This window comes from Vicia villosa, linkage group LG6 (genome assembly GCF_029867415.1).
Source record: "Vicia villosa cultivar HV-30 ecotype Madison, WI linkage group LG6, Vvil1.0, whole genome shotgun sequence".
In the NCBI taxonomy this organism is placed as follows: Eukaryota; Viridiplantae; Streptophyta; class Magnoliopsida; order Fabales; family Fabaceae; genus Vicia; species Vicia villosa.
Window position 1 is genome coordinate 2,694,314 of NC_081185.1, and position 11,629 is coordinate 2,705,942.

Below are 11,629 nucleotides of genomic sequence, written 5' to 3' on the forward strand. Positions count from 1 at the left end.
GAAATTCCCGACTGCAAGGGAGCTGGATCTGTCAGGTGTGATGTTAGACTTCGAATAAATAGAAGTTTGTTAGGATAAATTAAGAAGTAAATTAGAAGTTAGTAAGTAGATTAGTTTGTTAGGTGGTTATTAAGAGTTGTTATTGTGGTTATTCTTAGAAAAAAAGATAGCTTTTGAATAATTAATTTAGTGATTGGAGATAGCTCTAGCGTGAAATAATAATGCTCCTTTATCATTGAGTGCAAGGTTAACTTCATCATTGTAAAGCTTATGTATCTTCGATTTTAATCGTATTATTCCTTTCTATTGATAGTAACATAATGATATTCAAAGAATTCTTCTTTTCTCAATTTTGTTGATCAATCTTTGTTGTAGTTAGATATCACTCTATTGTTTATTCATTTTTGCTCAGTCTTGGGTGTTCTTTCCATTTATCAGAACAAAGGTTACTAACAGGTGATGCATTGCTTTCTTTCAATTTTGTTGACTGGTTGCTGTCAAATTTATTATAGCGAATAGATATTAAATGCCGTAGATGGTTGATAATCAATTGAGTAATGGTGAGGGTGGGGAAACATGTGTTCAAACCAATGTTTATAGACCAAACATTCAACCGGTAAAACTAACAGGCCATGGTTCAGTTTCTTTTAACAGCTTGGGTCGAGAGTGTTCCAACTACTCAAATTATTGAACCATTGACAGTTTGGTACAAAGTTCAATCTATTAAACTGTTTTTTTAAACATTGATTCAAATATATTGAAGTGGTAATAAGATATTCTGTGAATGACGCTATATCTGGTGCCATATGAAAATTGGGTGCTGATTTCTCCTAGGAAGGAATTGATATCATTCTGAATCAGTGGTAGTATTACTCAATTGAATTAGCGATGCAGTTTTTGATACCCTAGGATTGTAGTCCAGTACTATTTTGCTTATATTCCATTCCGTTGTGTTCCATTTTGCTCTGTTCCATCACTCTCAGACCTTATATTTGAAGAGAAGATCCATGAAATAAAATAACATTATTGAATAAAACTATCTGTTATAAAATAATTGTTATTAGTGTTATCAGACAGTCAGTTTAGAGGGTTCACACAACTGATTTTGTTTTTCTGAATCAATTTACTTTTTTCTTCCCTGAGGATCCAAAAGCTTGGACAGGAACAAATGTTACCCAAACATGATAGAGTGACCTACAGTTGAATTCTGAAGGATACAGTTCGTTACAAAAAAATAAAATAAAAATATCAACATAACCACCATCACACATTTACACTCATCACATGAAAAGATAAGATCAGTAGGGTAATATATCCACATGGCACTGTCCTATTGGTGGCTAATGATAAGGCTAGCACACAAAATTTCAAATCTTGTGTGGTTAATATGGCCGCAAACTTTATCATTCTCACTATCCAACAAGATTGGTACTAGGCAGTAGCCAATTACCACAATATTAAGACCATAATATTGGAAATAGATAAATAAAAACATTATATATAGCAAGTTTCAGTAGAAGCTTTGCAATTCAATCAGAAGTGAGAAAAATGGCCTCTATGATTTCCTCTTCAGCTGTGACCACAGTTAACCGTGCCTCTTCGGTGCAATCCGCCGCAGTGGCTCCCTATGTTGGCCTCAAATCCATGGCTGGATTCCCAGTTAAGAAGGTCAACACTGACATTACCTCCATTGCAAGCAATGGTGGAAGAGTAAAGTGCATGCAGGTGACAAAAACATATATCTACTTTCTATAAACTTTTAGTTTATGTTTGATTGATTTATTGAAGCATATCTATTGGCATAAGCACTTATTAGACCGCTTGAGAAAGCTTTTAGAAGCAACTTATGATCAGTTCATAAACTGTTTTCAACTTTCTGTTTGTTCTTCCGATTAACTTATAAAACAACTTATAGTTTATATGTAGAGCCTTGGTATATAAAAGTTTTCCATTTAAAGACGTTAAAAATAGCTTATAAAATGAGAGATTTTGGAAAAAGTTAAGTTCAAAATTGCTTACATATTTAGAACTAGAAGGTTATTTGAATAGTATCGATGAAGAGTTATTAGAAACAATATATCATATGTCCACGAATTATTTTCAACTTATTTTCATAAGCTCTTCAGAATATCTTATGAAACAGTTAGTTAACACTTTTGTTGAACTTTCAGGTGTGGCCTCCAATTGGAAAGAAGAAGTTTGAGACACTTTCATATTTGCCACCATTGACCAGAGAGCAATTGTTGAAAGAAGTTGAATACCTTCTCAGGAAGGGATGGGTTCCATGTTTGGAATTTGAGTTGGAGGTTTAATATTCATTACTTTTTCAATCATTATATATACATAGTTTTGTTCAAAACCCTAATGAGTTAATTTTGACAACTTGGTTGCAGAAAGGATTTGTGTACCGTGAGCACAACAAGTCACCAGGATACTACGATGGAAGATACTGGACAATGTGGAAGCTTCCTATGTTTGGTACCACTGATGCTTCTCAAGTCTTGAAGGAGCTTGATGAAGTTATTGCGGCTTACCCTGAAGCTTTCGTCCGTATCATCGGTTTCGACAACATTCGTCAAGTTCAGTGCATCAGTTTCATTGCACACACACCAAATTCCTACTAAGTTTGAGTATTATGGTGTTGGAAAAGCTGTTTTTCTTCTACCATTTCTTCTGCTTGTAATTTACTGTGTTTTTTCAGTTTTTGCTTTCGGACATGAAAATGCAAATGGATGGATAAGAGTTAATAAATGATATGGTCCTTTTGTTCATTCATGGCTTACTATTTGATTTATCATTTAGCAGTTGAGTTTCTAAAATTATGATACATGACAAGAACTTATCTTGGGGTAATTTTAGTGGAGAAAAATATTCTTATTTTGGTTAAAATTGCAAAATTACTCTTACACAATAGTAGAATTTAAAATTAACTCCACCAACCAAACCATATGGGTTTCTCCCAATTTCACACTTTTTTTCCCCTCTCACTTTTATTTTAAGTCATCAAACTATTATTTCCTTTCATATTGATTTTAACTCAACAATCCACTAAATTATATATTTTGGTGTTTTCAATTAATTGTATAGTTTTCCACACTATCTCCCATCCCTAATGTTTTTGGGTTGGGTCAAAATGGTTTTCTCCTTATTGATGACCGACTGAATTCGAGGAATTTGGATTTCTTAGGAAATTCTTAATCCATCCTATGGTCTAAAGAAAAATCCTTTGCAATTTCGTTTTTGTCCCTTTAAAAATCGGAAACATATTTTCGGTCCGCACCACAAATAGGTCAAATGTGGTTTAAGCCCTCAAAATAAAAAAAAACATACCAGAGATATATCCACGCTTTAGAACACATTTTTATAAAAAATATTTTTAAAAATACAATTTTTTATTTATTTATTTAAAGTTTAAACAAACAGGCCCTTTATGAAATGTATTAAAAAAAAACATACAGTACACTTAAAAACAATGATAGTGAAGAATACAAAGATGGTTATAATGTTTGAAAAAAAGCGTTGTAAACCAATCAATCAAACTGAACCAAATTAGTTAGTTTGGTTCAATTTTATTTTTGAGAAACAATAAAAATCGAACCAAACCAAATCAATGGAGATATCATCGGCTTAAACATTTTTAACCAAAAATTAGTTCAAACCAAACCGATTACACCCTTAGTCCTAAACTCCTTTATCCTTATTCTTACTTCTGAACTTAAACCTATAACTGTTCTTAGTTCTCTATGGTTGAACTTGAACCTTAATCTATAATAGTTTATGGTCCTCAAGTGTCTTTGTTTTATAGAAATAAGTGCCTTCAACATCAACTCAAGTATATCAAAGAAGAAGTAAATCCAACCTACTTTTATAAACAAATTCAACAATCTATACCAAAGAAAAGTACTGAAAAATATTCTTTTATTTCTTATACTTATGGTACCGACCTATATGATTTACCGATTGCTTTGAGAAGAGATAAAATATCGCGTTCCTCTATAGATAGATGTTTTATTTATAAATTTGTATCTTCTAAGAAATTTTCTCCACAATATCAAAGTTTTATTTGCGATGTTGACTATGTGAGAATTCAATCATTTGTTCAAGAGACATTGGAAAATAAAAATCGGCTTCAAGTTATGGATGAGGAAATGAAAACACTTTAAAAAAAGGGACTTGGAAGATTGTTGGGCGACAAAGAGGTAAGAGGCCAGTTGGTTGTAGGAGGATCTATACTGTAAAACGCAAGCCAGATGTCACCCTTGATTGTTACAAGACCAAACTAGTGGAAAAATTGAATATTGTTCTAATGCTGTTATCTCTTGCTGCTTGCTAATTGGAAATTACGTCAATTTGATGTAAAAAATACTTTCTTACATGAAGGCTTAGAGGCGAATGTGTATATAGAGATTCCACATGGCTTTGGTCTTATATGTGAAACCAACAACACGTGCCGATTAAAGAAGACCTTTTATGGATTAAGCATTATCCTCGGGCCTAGTTTGGAATCCAAAAAGGCCATGGTGTGCTTGGGCTATAACCAATGTCAAAGAAACCACACTTTGTTCTTCAAAATTCACAAAAATGAAAACTAACAAAACTTCTTGTTTATGTTGATGATATTACAGTACATGTGACGATTTGATTCGGATACAACCATTCAAAGAAAATTTATCGTTAGAGTTTGAGATGAAAAACCTTGGACAACTCATGTAATTTTTACAAATTGAGGCAGTTTAAACAAGGAATCTTTATCTCTGAGAGAAAATATGTGCATGATCTTTTGCGAGAAACAAGAAAATTGAATGCAAAGTAACAAGTGTTTCCATTGAGCAAAATCATAAGATAAGTCTTGAGGAGAAAAGTGAAAAAGTGGACAAGGGTTAGTCTCAGAGATTAGTGGAAAAATTGATTTACTTGACACATATTAGGCCAGATTTAACATTTCGAGTTAGTGTGGTTAGTCAATTTATGCATAATCCAAGAGAGAGAAACTAGCAAGCCGTATAACATGTTCTACAATATCTCAAAACCACTTTAGAAAGATGGTTATTGTTTAAAAGGTGCTGAATTCTAACTATGAAAACTTACACTGATGTTGACAATATAGGTTTAGTGCGTGATAAAAGATTTACTTCAGACTATTATACCTTATTGTGTGAGAAACTAATTATTTGGAGGAGTAAAAACAAAATATAGTTGATCAATCAAACGTTGAAACATAATTTAAAGTTATGAAACAAGAAATTTTGCAAATTATTATGGATAAAACAAGTGTTATACTTAGAGCTGTCAAAATGGGCTAGCCCATATGGGTCGGTCCGCCAGGCCCGAAAAATCATAAGGCTTGGACCTTAAAATTAGAGCCCATATTTTTCAGGGCCTTTTTAGCCCAGCCCTGAAAAGCCCGCTACCCATTAGGGCTAGCCCATATGGGCCGTGGGTAGCCCATCAAGCCCGCATAATTATAAATTTTAAAAAAATATATTAATATTTATATTATCTTACTCCAAAATAGCATATTGATTTTTCTCACTTCACTAAATTTTATCTCTATTTTATTCAATCTTTCTCTTTTAAATATTATACATTAATATAATCAACATTTTTACATCATATTATATTAGTTTTTCTCTTATAATAAATATTCAAGTATTATTTTATACAATTTAGACATATATTGTATTTAGAAACACATTATAGTATTTATAAGAGATAATATAGTATTTAAAAATGTATTATGTTTAAAATAACATAATTTTTAATTTTATCTATAATAAATATTATGGAGTTTTTATTTTAATTTTTTAAAATAAAAAAGCCCATTTAGGGCCGGGTAGCCCGAAACCCATCTAGGGCCGGGCTCGGGTAGTAAATCTCAAGCCCATATTATATAGGGCCTTTTTGGCCCAGCCCTGAAAAGCCTAGGGCCCGCTTGGGCTGGGTAGCCCATATTAACAGCTCTAGTTATACTAGAAGAAAATTGACTCTGACTAAAATTGTCACTATAAACTAAGGTCCTGAGTTCGAATCCTGTTAGGTGCTATCAATCCTTGCGTGGGCCAGTCCATACAGAACTTTGTTCTGGCTTTAAACGGGGCCCCCGCTAGTGGACGGTGGGATTGGTCCCTCTTGGATTAGTCGGTCGCAAGGCCGGATTCCAAGATTTCCAAAAAAAAATAAAAATAAACTAAGCGTATATAGCTAAATGTCTGACACCCCGGTTTCGAGTGATGGCAAAAAGAGAACTTAATGGCAATGGCGGTACTTTAAAGGCGGGAGTGGTGATGGCAGTGCTTGTGAAAAAAAGAAAAAAAAAATAGCTTAAGAAAAAATTATATTTTTAGTGAATTAAATTAAATTTAGTTCTTAGTGTAAAATTTTGAAAAAAAAAGTTTAATATTGAGTAAATTAACTTTTATTTTTCAATAAAAATAGTAGTTATTTTAATGAAAATTTTGGCTGGTGAGTCAAAAGCTATTAATCTCTTCTTTGTAAATGAAAAAATGACATATGTGCTATATCTTCAGCTAAAAGTGATATCTAGCGACAAAAGTTAAAGTATTAATTTTCTATAGTTTTATACATAATCCAGTTCAATACGATATATCAAAATATATAAAGATCGACAAACATTTCATCAAAGAAAATTTAGATAATGGATTTAGAACTATAACTTGTATTTTTTTTTTTTGGGATATCAGTTAACAAATGTATTAACGAAGGGTTTATCAAGAGAACAATTCAATTAATTTACTTGCAAGTTTGGATTGCAAGTTTGGAATGATTGATCGTTATTATTTTCAACAAGTAAGCTTCTTCTTAAAGATGGTCAAATTCTGGTTGTTACCGGTCTGAAGGTCGGTCTCTTCCTAGTTGCTTGGCTGATTTAGAGGGAAGAGATACTTGCACACACTCTGATGTTCAAGTCAGTGAGTGACTCTCTGTCTGTCAAATATAGGAAATTTTAAAGAATGTGTTTATGTATGTTGAATTGAAATCTGCTATCCTTTTATAGCAAATTTATTAGAGTTTGATGTATCATTGCTCTCGTCATTCTGTTACAAATATCTTTACTTTTAATCTATACAATTATTTTAGGTTTTTTCTAATTACTTTTGGAGCCGAAACTGAATAGGAACAAAACCCATTTATTAACCGAGGAGAAATTACATTTTAGTGTAAAAAAAAACTTAAAAGAGAAATTTTGTAAATATTAAAAGTAAATAATAATTTGTAATATTAATTAACGGCTAATTAAACAAAACCTATTAATTTTTTTCCTATTTAAATAGAATTATTCATCAAATATATATTTCTCATCAACTTCAATCCTACACTTAAGATTATGTTACTTCAAGGTGTTTATATTTTTGGTCTTGATGTATGATTCCCTCCAATCAACCATTTGTTGGCATTCACATTTTCAACATATATGAATGAGAAATAGCCAATGCTTGAAAAAAGTTACTATATCCATGACTAGTAGAACATCATCCACATGGCATTATCCTATTGGTGGTTCATGATAAGGCTAACACACAAAAACTTCCAATCTTGTGTGGTTACTATGGCTGATAAGCTTATCATTTTCACAATCCAACAAATTGGTTCTAGGCAGTGCCCAATTACCACAATTTTAAGACCATAATATTGGAAATAGAAGAATCAAAACATTATATAAACCAAGTTTTAGTACAAGCTTTGCAATTCAATCAGAAGAACTAAGAAAGTGAGAAAAAATGGCTTCAATGATTTCCTCTTCAGCTGTGACAACAGTTAACCGCGCCTCTAAGGTGCAATCCGCCGCAGTGGCTCCATTCATCGGCCTCAAATCCATGGCTGGATTCCCAGTTAAGAAGGTCAACACTGACATTACTTCCATTGCAAGCAATGGTGGAAGAGTACACTGCATGCAGGTCAGGAAAACATATTATCTACTTTCTATATACCGATGTTTTTGCAATCTTTAGTTAACACTTTTGTTAAATATTTAGGTGTGGCCTCCAATTGGAAAGAAGAAGTTTGAGACACTTTCATATTTGCCACCATTGACCAGAGAGCAATTGTTGAAAGAAGTTGAGTACCTTCTCAGGAAGGGATGGGTTCCATGCTTGGAATTTGAGTTGGAGGTTTGATATTTGTTTAGTTTTTCAATCATTATATATACATAGTTTTGTTTAAAACCCTAATGAGTTGATTTTGACAACTTGGTTGCAGAAAGGTTTCGTGTACCGTGAGCACAACAAGTCACCAGGATACTATGATGGAAGATACTGGACAATGTGGAAGCTTCCTATGTTTGGTACCACTGATGCTTCTCAAGTCTTGAAGGAGCTTGATGAAGTTATTGCGGCTTACCCCGAAGCTTTCGTCCGTATCATCGGTTTCGACAACGTTCGTCAAGTTCAGTGCATCAGTTTCATTGCACACACACCAAATTCCTACTAAGTTTGAGTGTTATGGCACTGGAAAAACTGTTTTTCTTCTATCATTTGTTCTGCTTGTAATTTCCCGTGTTTTTTCGGTTTTTGCTTTCGGACTGTAAAGTGCAAATAGATGGATAAGAGTTAATCAATGATATGGTCCTTTTATTCATTCTCAAATTAGTATTATCTTTTCTCTCTTTTTTATGTGTTGAATTTGAACAAAGGAACTAACAAAACCACAGGGCTTGGCCTAGTGGTGAAGGCTTGGTTTCTGAGAATGTGCTCCTCTCAACGTAACTTGTAGTGCAAGAGGATATAAACACTCTCTTTGGAAATTTATATAAATTTGTTTGTTAACTACGTAAATTATGAGACTTTGACTAAGTAACTATGTCTTAAATTCTGTTGTTGACAAATTGATCTCCTAAATTGTAATGTATTGTACTTATACCTTTAGAGACTATGATCTGGCGCGTTAACTGAGCATATAACTTTTTATATAGAAGACTATTTAATCTATTAGTGCGCTTAACCTTTACGAGAAAATCTTTTCATTGTGTTTTGACCGTCCATAATTTTACAAACTCAACTGCTGAAATGATAAACCAAACAGTAATCCATGAGTGTTTCATAAAAAATTGTATATTTTTTGTGGCAAGAGAGCTTCATCGAGTCCAATCTAACTCGGCCTTATGTAGAATTACAAATATGATTCGAAAAATACATAAATGTCTAAAACATGACAGGCTATATAAGACTGTAACTTCTGTTCAGTAACATTTGCAGCATTGCTAGGTCCACAAATATACTTGTTGTCTAGTGAATAAGCATAAGGTCTTCAAAATTGTAAACATCGATCAAAGTAGCCTTGATTTTACGAATTTCCAAATACATCCTTGAAATTTTAACCAGTGAATCAAAATAATCTCCCGATTGACTTTTGTCATTAGAGGCTACGATGTGTTACGTTTTGACTGAGAAGTTCAAATAACGTGCCACGACATAGCCTCTCAAAGTAGAAAGTTAGCGGAGAGTTCATCTTGACTGACACGTTACAATTTCAAGATGTATTTGACTCATAACAAAGAAGAAAAACAGATAACAATAGTTTGAGAATGAACAAAAGGACCATATCATTGATTAACTCTTATCCATCCATTTGCATTTTTACAGTCCGAAAGCAAAAACCGATGAACACAAGAAATTACAAGCAGAACAAATGATAGAAGAAAAACAGCTTTTCCACTGCCATAACACTCAAACTTAGTAGGTTTTTGGTGTGTGTGCAATGAAACTGATGCACTGAACTTGACGAACGTTGTCGAAACCGATGATACGGACGAAAGCTTCGGGGTAAGCCGCAATAACCTCATCAAGCTCCTTCAAGACTTGAGCAGCATCAGTGGTACCAAACATAGGAAGCTTCCACATTGTCCAGTATCTTCCATCATAGTATCCTGGCGAGTTGTTGTGCTCACGGTACACAAATCCTTTCTGCAACCAAGTACTCAAAATCAACTCATTAGGGTTTTAAACAAAACTATGCATAGATAATCATTGAAAAAGTAAACAAATATCAAACCTCCAACTCAAATTCCAAGCATGGAACCCATCCCTTCCTGAGAAGGTATTCAACTTCTTTCAACAATTGCTCTCTGGTCAATGGTGGCAAATATGAAAGAGTCTCAAACTTCTTCTTTCCAATTGGAGGCCACACCTAAATATTCAACAAAAGTGTTAACTAAAGAATGCAAAAACATCAGTATATAGAAAGTAGATATATGTTCTCCTGACCTGCATGCAGTGTACTCTTCCACCATTGCTTGCAATGGAAGTAATGTCAGTGTTGACCTTCTTAACTGGGAATCCAGCCATGGATTTGAGCCCGACGAATGGAGCCACTGCGGCGGATTGCACCTTAGAGGCGCGGTTAACTGTTGTCACAGCTGAAGATGAAATCATTGAAGCCATTGTTGTTATAATTGAGTTGCTAAGCTTCCAGTGAAACTATAGCTATATATAATGTTTTGAATTTTCTATTTCCAATATTATGGTTTTAAAATTGTGGTGATTGGTTGGTTCCTAATACCAATTTGTTGGATTGTGAAATGATAAACTTTGCAGCCATATTAACCACACGAGATTGGACAGTTTTGTGTGCTAACCTTATCATAAGCCCCCAATAGGATAATGCCACGTGTATGATGGCCACTAAACTAACTGAAAAAACTAACAAACAGCAGAAGGAGCTAACTATGACTAAACATGATTAAACAAATATCAAACTAACTGAGGATTGTTGAGAGTTCTATATTAGATGTTAGATGTGATGTAGTTTAAAAAAAATTATGGATGCTCCTTATGAATTCTTGGTTGATGTGAAAGTTGCCATTGGACTTTGAATTGTAAAGATGAAAATTATCAATGGGAAAATTGACATCATACCTTCAGTCACGTTGAAACCGAAATGAGTAAGGTCTTATTCCTCTCAAATTCACTTCACTTAATTCAAAGTATAAAATCAGTTCACACGCATAGAGCAAGATATATTTTCGGATCTCCACTTTTCACTATGTTTATCTTGAACTTTGAACTGAGCGTTAGAATGTTAACCATGAAGGTCCATCCCGTGCCGCTATGACGAAGATTAGCACCACCGATTCAAGATCATCAGTTCTCCAACTACATCCATTCCTAATTCCTGAACAGAACAATGGCACCGTCTATGGGAATCGACTTCCGATTCCTACGAGTTTCACGAACTTGGGAGTCCTTACTTACCCAACTGAGGGTGTATGGCTTCTCATGGGATTTTGTGGACAACTTTAAATAATCTACCAATTTTTGTGACACCAAATGCTCCATGCTGCCATTATCCACGATCAGATTACACACTTTGTTCTTGATAGAACAATGAATTTTGAACAAATTCTTGTGCTATCCTTCATCTTTGAATTCTTGAATAATTCTATGCAAAACAAAATTTACACTCTCATCAGATTTTTCCTCTTCAAACTCAACCTCGTCATATTCATCATTAGGATATTCTATTTCCTCATCTTCCTCCCTTTCTTCCATAATAGCACAGCGAATCTCCTTGTTGGAAAAACATTCGATCTATGATCTCTTCAGTTACAATAATAACACATGTCTCTAGTGTGTTTAGCATATGGATAATTTTGCTTTTGGATTGGTGCTTTACC

The 11,629-nt window shown here is 33.7% G+C and overlaps 3 protein-coding genes across 3 annotated transcripts; 2 read left to right on the forward strand and 1 right to left on the reverse strand.

The window, feature by feature from the left end:
- The first annotated feature begins 1,489 nt into the window (after positions 1-1,489).
- On the forward strand, positions 1,490-2,771 carry LOC131608746 (ribulose bisphosphate carboxylase small subunit, chloroplastic 3). Its single transcript, XM_058880276.1, has 3 exons — positions 1,490-1,725; positions 2,172-2,306; positions 2,394-2,771. The coding sequence occupies exons 1-3, from the start codon at positions 1,549-1,551 to the stop codon at positions 2,622-2,624; spliced, it is 543 nt and encodes a 180-aa protein (XP_058736259.1). The 5' UTR covers positions 1,490-1,548; the 3' UTR covers positions 2,625-2,771.
- Positions 2,772-7,642: 4,871 nt separating this feature from the next.
- LOC131608750 (ribulose bisphosphate carboxylase small subunit, chloroplastic 3-like) lies at positions 7,643-8,603 on the forward strand. Its single transcript, XM_058880281.1, has 3 exons — positions 7,643-7,916; positions 7,995-8,129; positions 8,218-8,603. Exons 1-3 carry the CDS (start codon positions 7,740-7,742, stop codon positions 8,446-8,448), a joined length of 543 nt encoding a protein of 180 aa, XP_058736264.1. The 5' UTR covers positions 7,643-7,739; the 3' UTR covers positions 8,449-8,603.
- A 931-nt stretch (positions 8,604-9,534) lies between these two features.
- Positions 9,535-10,417, reverse strand: LOC131608748 (ribulose bisphosphate carboxylase small subunit, chloroplastic 3-like). Its single transcript, XM_058880279.1, has 3 exons — positions 10,221-10,417; positions 10,009-10,143; positions 9,535-9,920 (listed from the first exon to the last, which is right to left on the reverse strand). The coding sequence occupies exons 1-3, from the start codon at positions 10,395-10,397 to the stop codon at positions 9,690-9,692; spliced, it is 543 nt and encodes a 180-aa protein (XP_058736262.1). The 5' UTR covers positions 10,398-10,417; the 3' UTR covers positions 9,535-9,689.
- Between the last annotated feature and the right edge of the window lie 1,212 nt (positions 10,418-11,629).